Source organism: Camellia sinensis, chromosome 8, assembly GCF_055761805.1.
Source record: "Camellia sinensis isolate YWXY chromosome 8, ASM5576180v1, whole genome shotgun sequence".
Classification (NCBI taxonomy): Eukaryota; Viridiplantae; Streptophyta; class Magnoliopsida; order Ericales; family Theaceae; genus Camellia; species Camellia sinensis.
The window spans coordinates 9,905,596-9,922,067 of record NC_138968.1 but is presented as its reverse complement, the minus strand read 5'-3'; the positions used below and the strand labels follow the sequence as shown (position 1 = coordinate 9,922,067).

Here is a 16,472-nt window from a genome sequence, read left to right as displayed (position 1 = left end):
GGTACGTGCCTAATTAAATATAACAAACATGTGTTGAAAAGACAAAATGTTGAACATATATGTTGGATATGTGTTAGGTAGAGAGTGTTAATTAAAGCCTAAATGCTTGAAAGATTTAAGCTTTCGTGGCCAGATAAAATAACTTAATTTAATGTGAACCATTCATAGAGTTCGAGCGTTGAGAACAAATGAAAGTGAAAGCACAAACATATGAAAAATTTGAAGTGGACAAAATTCTGTTATAGAATTGAGTACAACTCTTTTTATGTAAGGTAAGACTTATTAAATATACGAGTCTCACCTTTTAAGAGAATTGTATTCAATTATTTGATCAAATTTTGTAAACGTAGAACAATTGGTTTAAGATGTAACTATATAATGTGGTGCATAATGGTGAGAGTACAGAAGCTATCAATTATATTTAGCAATTTCCTCTTGTTAAAAAAAAAATCATATTTGACAAGCATTGCTGCATCAAGAACAGCATTAATAATTACAACACTACAACCATTATATTAAGGACAAATGAAGTAGATCCAACTTTGTGACAATCTTCTAATGGAATTTTCATCTCTTCTATGAAGTTACAAGTTTCTTAATGAATGGTGGTGCCCTATCATGAAATTTTTGAAGTAAAACAACTTCTTGATTCGCCTAGCAGGAACAATTAGGTCTCGAACGTGATTCATGATCAAATCTTTAAAAGCACAATCAAAATCAACTTGTCATATAAAAAAGACAAGTTTAAACATATTTTGAAACTCTTTTGTTGTTTGAGCTTAACCGGTAATCTTATATTTAAGGTGTGTTTAGGAAGAAAGATTTTAGGCAAAAAGTCACTAAAAAATTTAAAAAGCAATATAAAAACACAAAAAAAATTAAAGATTCCTTTCACTCTCTATTTTTTGCATTTTTTTTTTCTTTTTTTGTAAAAAAATCAAAAATTCATTCTTAAACACTTCAAATTTTTTTATCTCGTATTTTAGTCAAACACCCATTAAAAAAAGCCACTTTCCAAAGTACAAAGGTTGAGCTTACATCTAGGCTCTAGTGGATTAGATCATCTAATCGAGTCCACTATTTGTGACAAGGTAGTAGGCCTATAGATATTATTGTCTCACTTATTTTTCATTACATTATTAGTTTGTGAACACCACATAATATCACATAATACTCTAAAAAATTTTAATAGTTAATTGAAAACACTATGCAACAACCTAATTAATTGGTGTTGTTTGGTGTAGTTTATAGAGTTGCTCATTACTTTTTATTTATTTATTTGGAAGTTTGTATTAGTTTGTTTAGTACAATTTTCTGCTTACAACTAATGGATCTAACGTAACTTAAATAAGTAAAAAATAATAATTATTATCTAAAAATTGGAAAAGGGTGATTTTAACTCTTATTTTTTTTAATATAACCTTTGAACTTGAAAAAAAAAATTTAAGAAGTGACATGAGTTAAGATTACATGGGTTCACCTTTCTAGCAGATGAAAAGGTATGCCCCGTGACTACGATGACATGGGTTTATCTTTATAATGGATAATAAAGTATTTTATGTAATAGGTATGTCATGTGGCTAAGATGACATGAGTTCACCTTTCTAGCAGATGAGAAGGTATGCCATGTGACTAAGATGACATGGGTTTACCTTCATAGTGGATGAGAAAGTATTTTATGTAATAGGTATGGCATGTGGCTAAAATGACATGGGTTTACTTTTCTACTTATTAATTCACATTTAAGGGTTGTTTGTGATAATCTAAATAAGTAAATTTTTTAACTTTTTACGAAAAAATATATAAAAAAATAAAGAAATGATATAATCCAAATAAGTGATTATGCTAAACAATCCTTCAATAAAACATAGGACTGAGACTTAATATGGCCTAGCACTCAACATCTCGAACTAAGTAAAAAGTGACTTTTCAAGAACAATTTGTCATACTCGTTACGTAAAATACTTTGAGTAAATTATACTCCTTTATATTGTATTTGGTTGAAAAATTTGAGAAAGAATCTATATATTACATAAGAAAAATGGGGTTTCTAACCCCCAAGCCTCCAATATTTCAATTTTAATTTTCTAATTTTCAATGGATAAGTAGAAGAAGAGAAGTCCAGTTTTGTGATTGAACAGTGAAGGATGGATGAGCATACATGGTTAAATTTTTCAGTGTGTCAATTTATTACATTGCATTCTTCAAGACTTGCTTGAAGCTCTCTCTAACCATTTCAGTTGCACAAGAATATGAATATTTCTCAATTAGCTGGAAAGGAGACACTCGACAAAGCAATCACTGTTCGCCTAAAATAGAGAAGTAGATAACTTCTTGAACTTCAAAAAGATGGGAGGCGGTGTGGCAGAAAATCTACTTGGGTATTTTCTATCTAGCATTTTTGAAATTATCTCAGGGACGGAATTGACTTTTTTGCGTGTTAAGAGGGAGGAAACCTCTGTAAAAATGTTTCCATAATTATGTGGATTCGTTGATTTGGTTCTTTTTGTACTTAAATTGGATCAATAAACTGGAAACTTGTTGCAAAAACATTGGCAATGATTTCCTGAATTTGCGTGTTTTCATGAAGCAATTATGGCATAGGAAAGATCATCAGCAGTGCCCTGTCTGTTGGTTCATTTGCATTGCAAAACTAGTATCCCTCTTATTGTTGATTGCTTTTATGGAGGTTGGGTGGCTTGTGCAGACTTCCAAGTTGTCTCTCAAACTCTCTTTCAAGATGAGTACGTGATGCTTCGTTGATTTGTTTATCTAGTGACACACCAAAAGAACATTTTGTATGGCTACAAAGGTTTTGATTGCAAAAACCAAGGAGCTTAGCTGAGATTGAGTGGTGCGAAGTGTATGATAAGTCCTGGGTTTAAGTCTTGTTATCTTCTTACCCCCGATTGCTTACATAACTCACATCTCTCAACTCAAATTAACTGAGTTACAACTCATTGCTTGCCTTTGATGCTTCTATTTTGAGAAATCATGAATGCTTACATAGTCCATAGGACTTTTCTTATTTTTAATTTTATTTTTAAGTTTTAAATTAAATGTTGCATCTCTATGCACTTGGTTTGAGTTTAGTGTTTGGTTGTGAGAAAACATTTTGGGGGTGAAGTATTGGGAATACGGGTAATTTTGATATTAAGAGACAAAAAATTACTAATGTAACAGCATTCTATTATCACCTCTAATGGACAAATGACAAAAAATATGCATATACGTTCAGCAAAAGTAAAAAAGATAGTGTAATTTAAAAAATCAGAGGAAAGATTGATATATCAAAAATTTCAGAAGAGGTCTGTGTAATTAGCCTAATAAATATATATCAATTTTTAAATTTATTAATAAACACGTTTAAAATGTAAACAAAATTCTCAAGAAAATGTGCAAGAGTCTAACTAACTACAACTTTTTTTGGTATGTGCCTAATTAAATATAGCAAACATGTGTTGAAAAGACAAAATGTTGAACATATATGTTGGATGTGTGTTTGGTAGAGGGTGTTAATTAAAGCCTAAATGCTTGAAAGATGTAAGCTTTCGTGGCTAGATAAAACAACTTAATTTAAGGCGAACCATATAGAGTTCTAGCATTGAGAACAAATGAAAGTGAAAGCACAAACATATGAAAAATTTGAAGTGGACAAAATTCTATTATAGAATTGAATACAATGCTTTTTATGTAAAGTATGATTCATTAAATATATAAGTCTCACTCTTTTAAGAGAATTGTATTCAATTATATGATCAATTTTTTTAGACGGAGAATAATTGATTTAAGATTTAACTCTTGTCTATAAAGCGGTGCATCATAGTGGGAGTACAATCTTGAACGGCAATTTCCTCTTCTTCAAAAAAAAATTCATATTTGACAAGCATTGCAGCATCAAGAACAACCACTACGCCAAAATTGGGCTTTAGCGGCGGTTTTTTATCGCCGTTAAAAAATGTAAAACCGCTGTTAAAGCCTTAACGACAGTAATTTAGGACCGCCGTTTATACTCGTGTCGGAAAAGGTAAACCGTTGTAAAAGGATAAATTGCCGTTATTAAAAGTTGACAAAAAACGACAGTAATATAGAACTAAAAACGGCGATTTTTTACCGCCGTAAATAGGTTCAAATTTTTTAAAAAATAATTCTCTCTTTTTGTACCCCCAAGTCTTAAACCCTTGACCTCTAATCTAAGCATGCCAACCACTCCATCACAGCCACTTTATATAAAATATATTCCCTAAATAAGTATTTAAACATTACTTTTGCTTTATTGTAGATGGTCATATTCAACCTCTAGTCGCGCGTGGTCACCACTCGCCGGAGTTTCGCCGGAGCTCTGTTGGCAAAGACCGCCGTCATTAATGGCGGTAATGAGAGGACTTTAGCGGCGGTTTCGTTACCGCCGTTAAAAGAGAGCTTTAGTAGCAGTTTTTTTAACAGCGGTAACGAAATCGCCGTTAAAGATATATTAACGGCGGTTTCATTATCGCCATTAATTAGGGGTGGGCGCGGATCGGTTGCGGCCACGGAACCTCCAATTCGCTATCCGTCCGCCAGATTGGCGAATTGGAAAAAATCAATCCGCATCCGTCCGCCAATCCGGCGGATGTGGATTGAGCGGATTGGCGGTTTGGCGGATGGATGCGAATCGGTTTGGCGGTTTAAAATTTTATAAATTTTCAACATAATTCAACTTGTGCACTTTCTCAAAAAAAAAGAAAAAGAAAGAAAGTATGACAGTCAATGACTTAAAAAAGTATTACAATCACTGTATGTCTTATCTAAAGAAAGCAAGTTTAAAACTTTAGAATATCACGATCACTGCATGCCTCATCCACATATTATAATCGCAGCATGATTCATCCACATAAAGTATTACAATCTGTGGTTCTTAAAATATAATAACAATTTAAACCACCAAAACTATGAACAGAACAGTAGTAGAGATTGGATGTCTCTGTATTGTTATATATGTTTTTGAAAACAAAAACCAACCAGCATATATCATATTTTCTATTTATTATTTTTGGATTTAGATTTAAAAACTAAAAAATATAGATAAATAATACCTTTATTTTTTTCAATTCAAAAAATATATTCAAGTTGAAAACTTTTTTTCAACAGAATATTTAAACTCTTTTTCAATTGAAAACACAAACATAATATTTAAACAAATTGAAAACACAAAATCTAATAAATTACTAAGGGTGCTTGTGGTTTGGCGGTTTGGCGGTTCGGTTGCGGCCAAATAAATCTCAAATCCGCCATCCGTCCGCCAAATTGGCGGATTGGAGAAAATCAATCCGCAATCGTCCGCTCGTCATCACGCATCCGTCCAAAATGCGGCGGATCGGTTCGGTTCGGTCGGTTTTGACGGATCGGTATATCCGCTGCTCACCCCTACCATTAATTATATCTTTAACAATAGTAACAAAAATTACCGTTAAAAAAATCACTATTAATACCTTATTTTGACGTAGTGAGCATAATAATTACAACGCCACAAGCATTCTAATAAAGAGAAATGAAGCAGATCCAAGTTTAGAAAAGTGGCAATCTTCTAAATGGACGGTGAACATTCACCTCTTGTATGAAGTTTCTTAATGAATGGTGGTGCGCTATCAGGGAAATTTCTGAAGTAAAACACTTTCTTGATTCGCCTGTCAGGAACAATTAAGCCACCAGAGCTGTAAAAAAAAAAAAATTAGGACAAATTACGCTAACCGTTTGTATAATTTGAGATTTGTATCACTTGACTTCTTAACTTTTCAATTGTGATATATTTGATTTTAAATTTTAAATCTTGTTTCAAATAAGGACAATTGAAGATACCATTGCTTAATTTTAAGGACAAAGTCGTCAATTTTATAATATATAAACTAATTTGAAAAAAATTAAATGTCAAAAAAATATTTTTAATTTTTAAAAATAATTTCTACCCACCAAAGATAAAATTATGTAAAACTAATAAATTTTTTAGACATTTATTTATTAGTTTATTTATGTTACCAAATTAATTTTTATTATGTGTATGAATGATGATAATGTAATGAGTAGTTGCTAGGTTTTTAATGTGTAATCGATATTAATATATGAAATGTTTTTAATTTTGGATTTTTTGATTTAATGGATGGGTTTAATAAAGATATCAAAGTTGTCACTATATTTGACTTTTGAAAAAATAAAAACTAATTTAATAAAAATAAAAACAACCACACATTACATAATCATTATCAAAACACATAATAAAAATTAATTTAGTAAAATAAATAAATGTTTAAAAGATTTATCAATTTTACATAATTTGATCTTTAGTGGGTAGAAATAATTTTTAAAAATTCAAAAATATTTTTTTGACATTTATTTTTGTCAAATTAGTTTATATTTTATTGAATTGATGACTTTGTCCTTAAAATTGAGCAATGGTATCTTCAATTGTCCTTATTTGGAATAAGATTCAAAATTTATGATCAAATGTGTCTCAATTAAAAAGTCAAGACCACAGTGGCACAAGACCCAAACTATAGGAATCATTAATATAATTTGCCCAAAAAATTAATAATAATTAAATAATTCGAGCTTGACTCATGATCAACTCTTTAAATATACGACCAAAATCAACTTATCATATAAAAAGACAAGTTTAAACATATTTTGAAACTCTTTTGTTGTTTGAGTATAGCCGATAATCTTTAGGAAGAAAAGATTTTAGTTAAAAAATGTAAATAAATTCATATAAAAAAAATTAAAGATTCCTCCCATTCTCTCTACTTTTTTTTTGGGGGGGGTAAAAAAAAACAAAAAGCCACTCTTAAACACTTCAAAAATTTCCATTTCATATTTTACTCAAACAGTTATTAAAAAAATTCATTTTCCAAAATAGAAAGGTTAAGCTTACCTCTACACTCTAATGGATTAGACCATCAAGTCGAGTCCACTAGTTGTGACAAGAGAGTAAGCCTATAGATATTGGCCTCTTTTGGCAAACAGGTTAAAAGTTATTTTTTTACATGTTCTTTTAAAAAAAATCAAATAAAATCAAAAAATTAATTTTTAACGTACTTTTCAAAACAAACCATTGTCTCACATAATTTTCATTAAGTTATTAGTTGTGAACACTAAACAATATCACATGATATTCTAGACTTTTTAAATAATTATCCGAAAATATTATGCAATAACTTAAATTGGTGTTATTTGGTGTAGTTTGCAGAGTTGTTCATAACTTTTTATTTATTTATTCGAGAGTTTGTATTAGTCTGTTAGTACAATTTTCTGATTATAACTAGTGGATCTGAAGTAACTTAAAATGTAAAATGTAATAATAATTATCTTAAATTTGAAAAAAGGTGATTAACTTCTATTTTTTTATTATAACCTTTCAACTTGAAGAAAAAAATAAATAAAAAGTGACATGGGTCCACCATGTGACCTATTATAGTGGATGAAAAAGTATTTTATGTAATATGTATGTCATGTGGTTAAGACGATATGGTTTCACATTTTTACTAATTAATTGACATTTAGTAAAAAATAGGACCGAGATTTAATATGCCCTAACACTCAACATTTCAAACTGAGCAAAAAGTGAATTCTCAAGACTAATTTACCGAATCCGTTATATAAAATACTTCGAGTAAATTGACTTCGGATAAATTGTACTCCCCCAAGGTTTGTAAAAAATAACCTCCCTTCTAAAAATAAAATTAATGTGAAAGCGGTCAAAATTAATGCAAATGTGCATAAACACTAAAATAAATAAAAATAAATATATATTTTAATAAAAAATATAACAACATCAGTTATGAATTATTAATGGAAAAACTTAACTATTATGTAAATTAGAATGTCAATATATATATAAATATATATAATTAATTACATATTTTTACAAACCCGAGGGAGGAGAGTTTAATTAAGCCAAGTTTAGCATGTCATAAAAAAGTTAAAAAGTCAAAAAATTACTCAAAAAGTTATCACTATTCACAAAAAAAAATTTAAAAATTAATTTTATCATTATTCACCAACACATCAATCTAACGAAATCAGATCTGTGCTGCGATTGTATAACAAAAATTGCACAGTTGGGGTGTGGTTGTTTAACACACTGCTGTTCGGCCCGTGGGGACCCATCCCGAGTCCCGTTTTGATAATCTGAACCGTTCAATGTGTAGAAATTATCGAGTGCTATATATTTACAAAAAGTTACATTGATCGAATATCGATAACTATATGATCAAATCAATTTTGTATAAAAAATAAAGGTGTTATAATTAACGATTGGGAAAACAATAAATCTGATCAGATAGCTATCGATATCCGATTAACGTAATTTTTTACAGGCATATAGTACTCAACGAGTTCTATACATTGAACGACTCAGATTATCAAAACGGGACCCGTGATGCCCCCAAGAGCCGAACAACAACGTCTAGTGCAACGCCCAAAAGTAGACAATTACTCTTACCATCTATTCCCCTTTACAGACCTGACAGCCGTACAACTCACCCTCAAATCTTCTCATACACTCTAACTGCACACTAATTTATATAATTTTTTAATACATATTTTTTTATATAAAGTCAAAAAGTTAACCTAAATAACTATATTTTTTTCCTTAACTTTTTAATTTAAAAGTCAAAAAGTACACTTATTTAAGACATGACAAACAACTCCGTAGTCCTCTTACAGACCCCACTATCTCCACACATTTGTGTAAGAGAGAGAAAAAAAATCAAAATGACTAATCACCAACCAATTAAGGCCTAGTTTGGGAAGACTAAATAAGTGCACTTTTTGACTTTTTATGAAATATGGGTTGGGTTTGGGTTGGGTTTGAAGTGATGTGTTAGAGAGGTGATGTGACTTAAATAAGATGATGTGACTTAAATAGGATAGTGACTTTTTGACTTTTTATCTTTTTTGTCTCATGCCAAACTTAGCCTAAAAGCCATGAAAGTCAGAGAATTTGAGCGACTCAAGTATTTTTGAAAGTTTAATTTATCCAAAATATTTTCTAAACGGCGGAGATGCGCCCACATAACAGAATGTTGAACGTGTAACAGGTAGGAGGAGGTGTAATGTCAGCTAGTGGTTGTTAATTAAAATCCTAAATAACAATAAAAAAAAAAGTCGTACTACATGAAGCATGATTCATGATATATTTAAAAGCAACGTGATTTAATACCGACCGTTCATAGAATGCACCCCAGCGAAGAAAAAGATCCGCCCCCCAATCCACCAATCGTACGAGACTTTCTCATCTTAGATATTTTCATCCAAATCCCAATCACTGCTGTGCAATACCCATTGCTACTCGCCCAATATAAACAACCACGTGTACCCAAAGCGAGGGTATTCTGGTAATTCAATAAGACAGCGGAACATTAACCACTCCTTAGGAATCTGATGATATGACGTACAGATAAGCATCCAATAAAACAGCGAGTATGAAGGTTTGAACAAGGCGTGCGAGTAAGGAAACAGAAGATAGGTGTCCGAAGAAATAGAAATAGATAGTGGGGATTTGGGGTTCGACAACTTGAAAGCCACAAATTAAGAGTTCGATCGTGTCAGTGTGTGCCATCCTATCGTTTGATATTTCAACTTTTCTCCACCCAAGTTGCTCCAAATAATAATAATAAAAGTTTCTCACCCAAAAATATCTTCCCAATTGGGACCCACTCCCAAAGAAAAATATCCCAAATGCTCCAATTTTTGGATCATAAAAAAAGATTATTATTAGAAATAGTATTTTATTCTTTAAATTAAAAAAGCGTATAAATATATATTTAAAATTATAAAAATATACAAATTAAATCTCTAATGAGATTAAAGTGAAATGTACTAATAATTTAAGAGGTTTATTTGTAAATTTTTATAATTTATGAAATAAAGTAATATTTTTAATAATTTAAAGGGTCTATTTGTATACTTCTATAATTTATTGTGTCAAAATAATACTTTTTAATAATTTAAGAAATTTACATGTAAATAATCCTTATAAAAAACTCTGGTTGTGGTCATTTTTAAAGACAAATAAATAAATCATATATATTTTCTTCTACTTACAAATGTAATATTTGACTTGTTTTTATTATATTATTTTATTTTAAATATCAAATTTTAATATTTTTTTTTGCCACATCTTAAATAAAATACCTTTTAAATATTTATTAAAACAAAAGTTTATAACTCCTCTTAATGGTGATGTTTGGTGTAACTTATTATAAGCTAAAAGATGATACTCAGAAAACAGAAACCAAATGCACATCTTTCCCAATTTTTAAATAATCAATTTTTCTCAACTTATTTAAGTTATTTCTACCTAAAATTTGATATTTAAAATAAAAGATGATACTCAGAAAATAGAAGCTATAACACATAATCTGACACACATTTTCAAATTAAAATAAACTATAATCACCCCTATAGTTTACACCAAACACCCCCAATAAGTGCCTCAAAAGCACAACAAAAGAAAGAAGGAAAAAAGAAAAAAGAGAGAGTAGAACTAGTATAATTTTTACTTATTTCATACACTTTTTATTTATTTAAAAAATATTAAAATATGTACTAAAATGTATTAAAAATTTTATAAAATTATTTTAAGATATGTAAAAAGTATATGAAATTATTATTTTTTTTTTTGCATTTTTTTTATTGCTTTTTAGGGCTATCATTAATGGTGTGTTTGGTTGAGAGATTTAAAAAATTATTTGAAAAGGAAAAAAGAAATGTAGGTGAACGTGAATAAAATATGCCAATATTTTACTTAATTTTATACACATTTTCTCTTTCTCTTTTTAAATTCTCTGACTAAACATAACATAATAGAACCGTTTGGTAATCTTTTCACTAATTTCAAAATAATTTTTACACAAATTTCAACATTAAATAATGTTCAAGTGGTAATTATTTGAATTTGCAAAAATTGCATACAATGTTGTATTTTATTGAACTTTTTTTAAGATATCTTTTATTATTATTATTATTATTATTATTTATTAGTTGCGTTTACATTAAATGTATCTTAAATTACAAAGAAAAAAAACTAAAAACAAAAAATCAAAAATCAATTTTAAAAACATAAATGAAAGGTGTTATATTTTTAGCTAGATTTAAGCTCTATATATTTGACCTATAAAATTTGGACCACCAATTGAAAATCAAAACCCAAGACAAGATAGGCCAATGACCCTTCACCCTTTGATTTTTTTAAAAAAGGAGTCGACGTGGCCAATTTGGGCCATACACGTAGACACTTCCACTTCCAGATATTTTCTAGATTTTTAAAAGCTTCCCATCACCGTTCGATTTGAGGCGGTTCTTGTTTCATTTCGTACGTCATCATTCAATCTCAGCCGTCCAATCATTCCTCTAAATTTATTGGAGGATACAGACACTTGGAGCTAGATATTTTTAGCTCTCAAAAATTCATAGTAAAAGGATGAGGCTCCATTAGACTTTTTGCTTCACATTCACAACAACAACAACAACTCTCTGTAATCTGGAATTGTAGAGAGAGAAACAATACAATTTAGAGAGAGAGAGAGATATGGGTGAAGTAGTGATGATTAGTGACGAAGGTGTGAATTTGGAAGTGATGGAAACAGAGATGATTGAGAAGAAGAAGGAAGATGGTTCGGCGACTGTGGTGAGGTGGGAGAGGTTTCTTCCGAAGATGGTTCTGAGAGTTTTGTTGGTTGAATCGGACGATTCGACTCGCCAGATTGTCGCTGCACTTCTCAGGAAATGTAGTTACAAAGGTTAGTTTTAGTTGATTCCCATTTTTTTTTTGGCATACTATGTGTTTGTGGGGTTTGTTGTGTTGAGTTATTGATAGGTATTGGTTATGGGTTTGAAAATTGGAGTTTTGTATGCTTTGTTGAGGATGATGAAGGTTTTGTGAGATGGGTTTTTTGATTGTTTGACCTTTGCTCGATCTGGCATGACCAACTGTGTTTAGCTTCGATTCTCAGTTTCTTCAGCTTTGATGGACAATAGGACAATGATCTGATGTGTTTGGTTCATAAAGATTTGACAAATTTTGAATTCTACAGAACTAGTAAGGAGAAAACTCATGAATTTTTTTGTTGAAAGGGCTAAACTCTACTCTATCATAAAAAAAGAGAATCACAAAGTACCTGTCATACAAGGGGGGAAAAAAATTGTCTTTATTTGATATGATCCACTCTGATGGCCAAACTCGGATTTAAGCATAAATTTTTAGTAGAAGCTTCACTAATTGCAGAGTGGTAAATTTTGAGCAAACATTTGAGTCTCCCTTGATTTGGGTAAAAGTTTGAGTAAAACTCAATTCGGTACAAGTTTGGGTCTTGGAGTGTATTTTGAGTGATTTACCCAAAGTTAAATTTGATATAGGTTTGAGTCATGGATTGGAGATGCCCTAACTATTTGTACTAATTTCTGAGTTGTGAATTTACAGTTATATTTCAAGAAGAGTAGGTAATTTATTCATGTATGAAATGCATCAAAAGCATCTCTTAGATAATCCTTGAGATCTCTTTAGCCAAACAATAATTAATGTACAGGTTAGGTCTGCACCAACTTTCTTATTAAATTGCAATTTCAAGATTTTATTTTTTATTTTTAATGGCCATCAACAACCATCACAAAATATCAAGGGTTTTCTCAATCTTTATAGTCATTAGGTTTAACTTGTAATGCTCCTGAAAAGCTCACACAGTGTTCTCCTAGATCAGAATTACTACACTTTAATGCGTTCTACTTTTTTTGAGCAGTGTTTTCTTTCTTTATTTGTTTAGAACTGGGCCATTTATAATGATTATATATTTTGAAATAAAGATATTGTGGCACACCTAATCCTTACCTTGCTTGGTTATTATTTTTCAAAAACACTTTTCAGAAAATTCTACTTTCTTATTTTCCGTATTTTTTTGTATTTACTGATTTTTTTAATATTTTAAGCAATTTTTTTAATTTTTAGACATATCCAACATAAATATACCTAAAAAGTCAAAAAAAAAAAATTGAAAAAAACGTTTTAAAAATTCACTAAATACCAAAAATACAAAAAAAATACGAGAATTCAGTACATTTTTTATATTTTTATGTATTTATTAATTTTTAAAAATATTTTTCACAAAATTTTTGTACTTTTTGGATACATCTAAGTAAGGTGCATCTAAAAAAGTAAAAAAAATGTTTAAAATTTTAAAAATATTCACTAAAAACACAAAAATCAAAAAACTAAAAAACTCAATTTTCAAAAAACTTAATCCAAAAAACTCAAACCAAATACAATGAAAATTTTTTAACCATCTACTCCCAATGTAATACATGGTGACATGAACTTCCAATCGCTTGTTTCCATTTATGTGATTATTGTTACTTGTTTCAAACCCTTTTTTTGTTTTCATTTTGATTAAATTCATGTAGGCATGTCGATCTGGGAACTAATTTGGATTTATATTTTCTGTTTGGGCAGTTACTGCTGTTTCTGATGGCTTAAAGGCATGGGAGGCACTGAAAGGAAAACCCAATAGCATAGACCTTATACTGACTGAAGTTGATTTGCCATCAATCTCTGGGTTCGCTCTTCTTACCTTGATAATGGAGCACGATATCTGCAAAAACATTCCCATTATAAGTACGATAACAAATGCAAACCCTTGGATGTCTACCATTGATTAAATTTCCATTTATCTGAAGATTTTAATCTATGGTAGTCTAATATTTCATTCCTGATCATGCAGTGATGTCTTGGCATGATTCAGTCAGCACGGTTTATAAATGCATGTTGAGAGGTGCTGCAGACTTTCTTGTCAAGCCTGTGCGAAAAAATGAGCTGAGGAACCTGTGGCAACATGTTTGGAGGAGACAAGCTGTATGTTTAATCCTTACTCATCTCTGGCTTACATCTTTTGATTTGTTTCCTTGGTAACTTAAAATTCAACATTCTGATCAAATCTTGGTTTTTTATGTTCTTCGATCAGTCAGCTTGTGGTGGACATGGCCCCCAAGATGACAGTGTTGCACAAGAAAAAGTTGAAGCCACAGCTGAAAACAATGCTACCAGTAATCATTCAAGTGGTTATATGGCCTGTGTTCAGAGAAATAGGGAATGCATTGAGAAAGGTAGTGACGCTCAGAGCTCTTGTACAAAGCCAGATTCAGAAGCAGAGAGAGTATACACACAAAATGTGCAGGACCTCTCACTACCCAAGTGGAGTAAATCTCCAGTGAGTGACATGGAAATACAGAATCATGAAGAATGTGTCAAATCGAGTAGGAAATTGCCGATGCAGGATTGTGAAGATAGAGGTAAAATACTTAAATTGTTTTTTGTCCATTTTGTATCTTCTTGATGTGTTTAGAAGCTCGAGTATCAGGTGGAAAACAACTGACGTTTTGTTGTGTACATTTGTTAAATTAGGGTTGGTGGTGGATACCTACAAGGATGCAAATGCAATGACTCAGGGAGAGTATATAGAATTGGAAACCGAAAGTGAAAGGGAGCATGCTAATATTATCAGTGAAGTTTGTGATAACAACCGTGCACTAGTCAGCTCTGCTAGAGAAGCCATTGATTTAATTGGATCATTTGATAACTACGCAAAATGCAGTTACAGAAACTCGGGTTCAAATAATGGTACAAACATGGTTGATTCTTCACTGCTATTGGATCTTTCCTTGAGATCTCACCCAAGTGGGTCTGTAAATCAAGTTAGTGATGAAAGGAATACATTAAACCACTCTGATGCATCAGCCTTCTCTCTGTGAGTTCTGATACTTGGATTTTCTGTGGTTGTTATTTTTTATTTATTTATTTATTTATATATATATAATAAATATTTTATTTTCTTATGTGACTTTTTTAATTAACTCAATGATCCTCAATGCCAGGTACATTAACAGGGCATTGCAACCACTGCATTCATCGGCAAGCATATGTAATCAACAGAAAGATCTTGGGAATAATTCTGACAGACAATTATCCAATCAAACCCTTAACTATAACTCCGAGAAAAATATGCTCTCTCTGGCCACTGGTCAATCTGGACAAGCTGAAGTTGATTTTCCTTGCCATCAACAGACACCGTTTCCCATTCCAGTGAAGGGTATGAGATTTGACAGTCTATGCACTGCCTATGGTTCTGTAGTGCCGCCAATATTTTGTACACAATCAAGCCTATCACCGGTGCAGAGTCCAGGTTCAGCTCGCCATCTTGAGCCATCCGTTCAAGTGAGTGCATTTCATTCATCCAATCTTGAAACCAAAAACTCTCAGCAGTTTCATGGCTTGGTTGATCAAAATGGCAACAATTTCGCAAACCAAACTGAGCACAAGCAGATGCAGAAGTTGGAATCCTCAGAGGATCAACGATATTTTTCGTCTGCCACTGATCAGAGTGCAAGTAACAGTTTCTGCAATGGCAATGTTGATCAAGTTCCAGTCATCAGGGCTGCTGCGGAGAGTGGGAATGAAGATGGTTTCCCTATTCATGATATAAACTGCCATCGATCTGTCTTGAGAGAAGCAGCTCTAAACAAATTCCGTTTGAAGCGGAAAGAAAGATGCTATGAGAAAAAGGTATATTATCGTTTTACTCTTGGTTAGAATTTTTATTTAGTGTCCTTGGTTTAGTGAAAGATATGTGAAATAACTAAGTACCTCCATTGTTGTAGATTAGATGCAACTTACCCGAATGCTACAATCTGATAATCTGAAACTTGTTCACAGGTACGGTATGAAAGCAGGAAAAAACTGGCAGAGCAGCGTCCTCGAGTGAAAGGGCAGTTCGTTCGCCAAGTGCATGCTGAACTGGCACCTCTAGAAACTGACAATCACTGTGACAATTCATTAGATTGTTAGCTAGTCTCAACTTCATTAAACAAGAGGAGCATTTGGAAGCTACTGTAGTTGAAGATGTTAGATTGGTTCAGACAGATCATCTCAAAGAGGCGATAATGGTTCACAGAAATCTGTAGGATGCTAACATCACTAGCTTGTTTGTCTGACATATATACATAATATTTTTTTTTTTTTTTTTTTTTATAAATTTTTGTAGAATGGTGTTGTAATTTTTGATAGGGCATTCTCTATATTTACGAAGGGGCTGTATGAGATAATCTTTCCTCTTCTGTTAATATAAATGTGCATTCTATCCTTGTTTCATACATCAATTAGTACACAAACTCAAGTGTAACTCTTGGATTCTTTCATTAATAACTAGAGCTGGATTTAACCAACTAATCATTTTCTTTTTTGTTCAATTTGACTGTTAACCAATGGTCTGCAGTCACTGCACATGGAGTTTTGTTAGTCACAATCACAACAACCGACGTGGTTCCTTGTCAAATAGTGTTCATTAGCAGGTTTCATTTTTAATGATTAACGAAAGACATCAAGGGAGAGAAATGTATTACGCAAAAAACAATATTACCACCCAAAAAGAACACCCCTATCCTAATTTCCCAAA

General features: G+C 31.4%; 1 protein-coding gene across 1 annotated transcript; it reads left to right on the top strand.

Moving 5' to 3' along the window:
* Positions 1–11,169: 11,169 nt before the first annotated feature.
* Positions 11,170–16,266, top strand: LOC114259216 (two-component response regulator-like APRR5). The gene is made up of 7 exons (XM_028199225.2): positions 11,170–11,774; positions 13,478–13,639; positions 13,746–13,876; positions 13,986–14,313; positions 14,426–14,768; positions 14,896–15,583; positions 15,734–16,266. The coding sequence occupies exons 1-7, from the start codon at positions 11,564–11,566 to the stop codon at positions 15,863–15,865; spliced, it is 1,995 nt and encodes a 664-aa protein (XP_028055026.2). The 5' UTR covers positions 11,170–11,563; the 3' UTR covers positions 15,866–16,266.
* Positions 16,267–16,472: the final 206 nt, after the last annotated feature.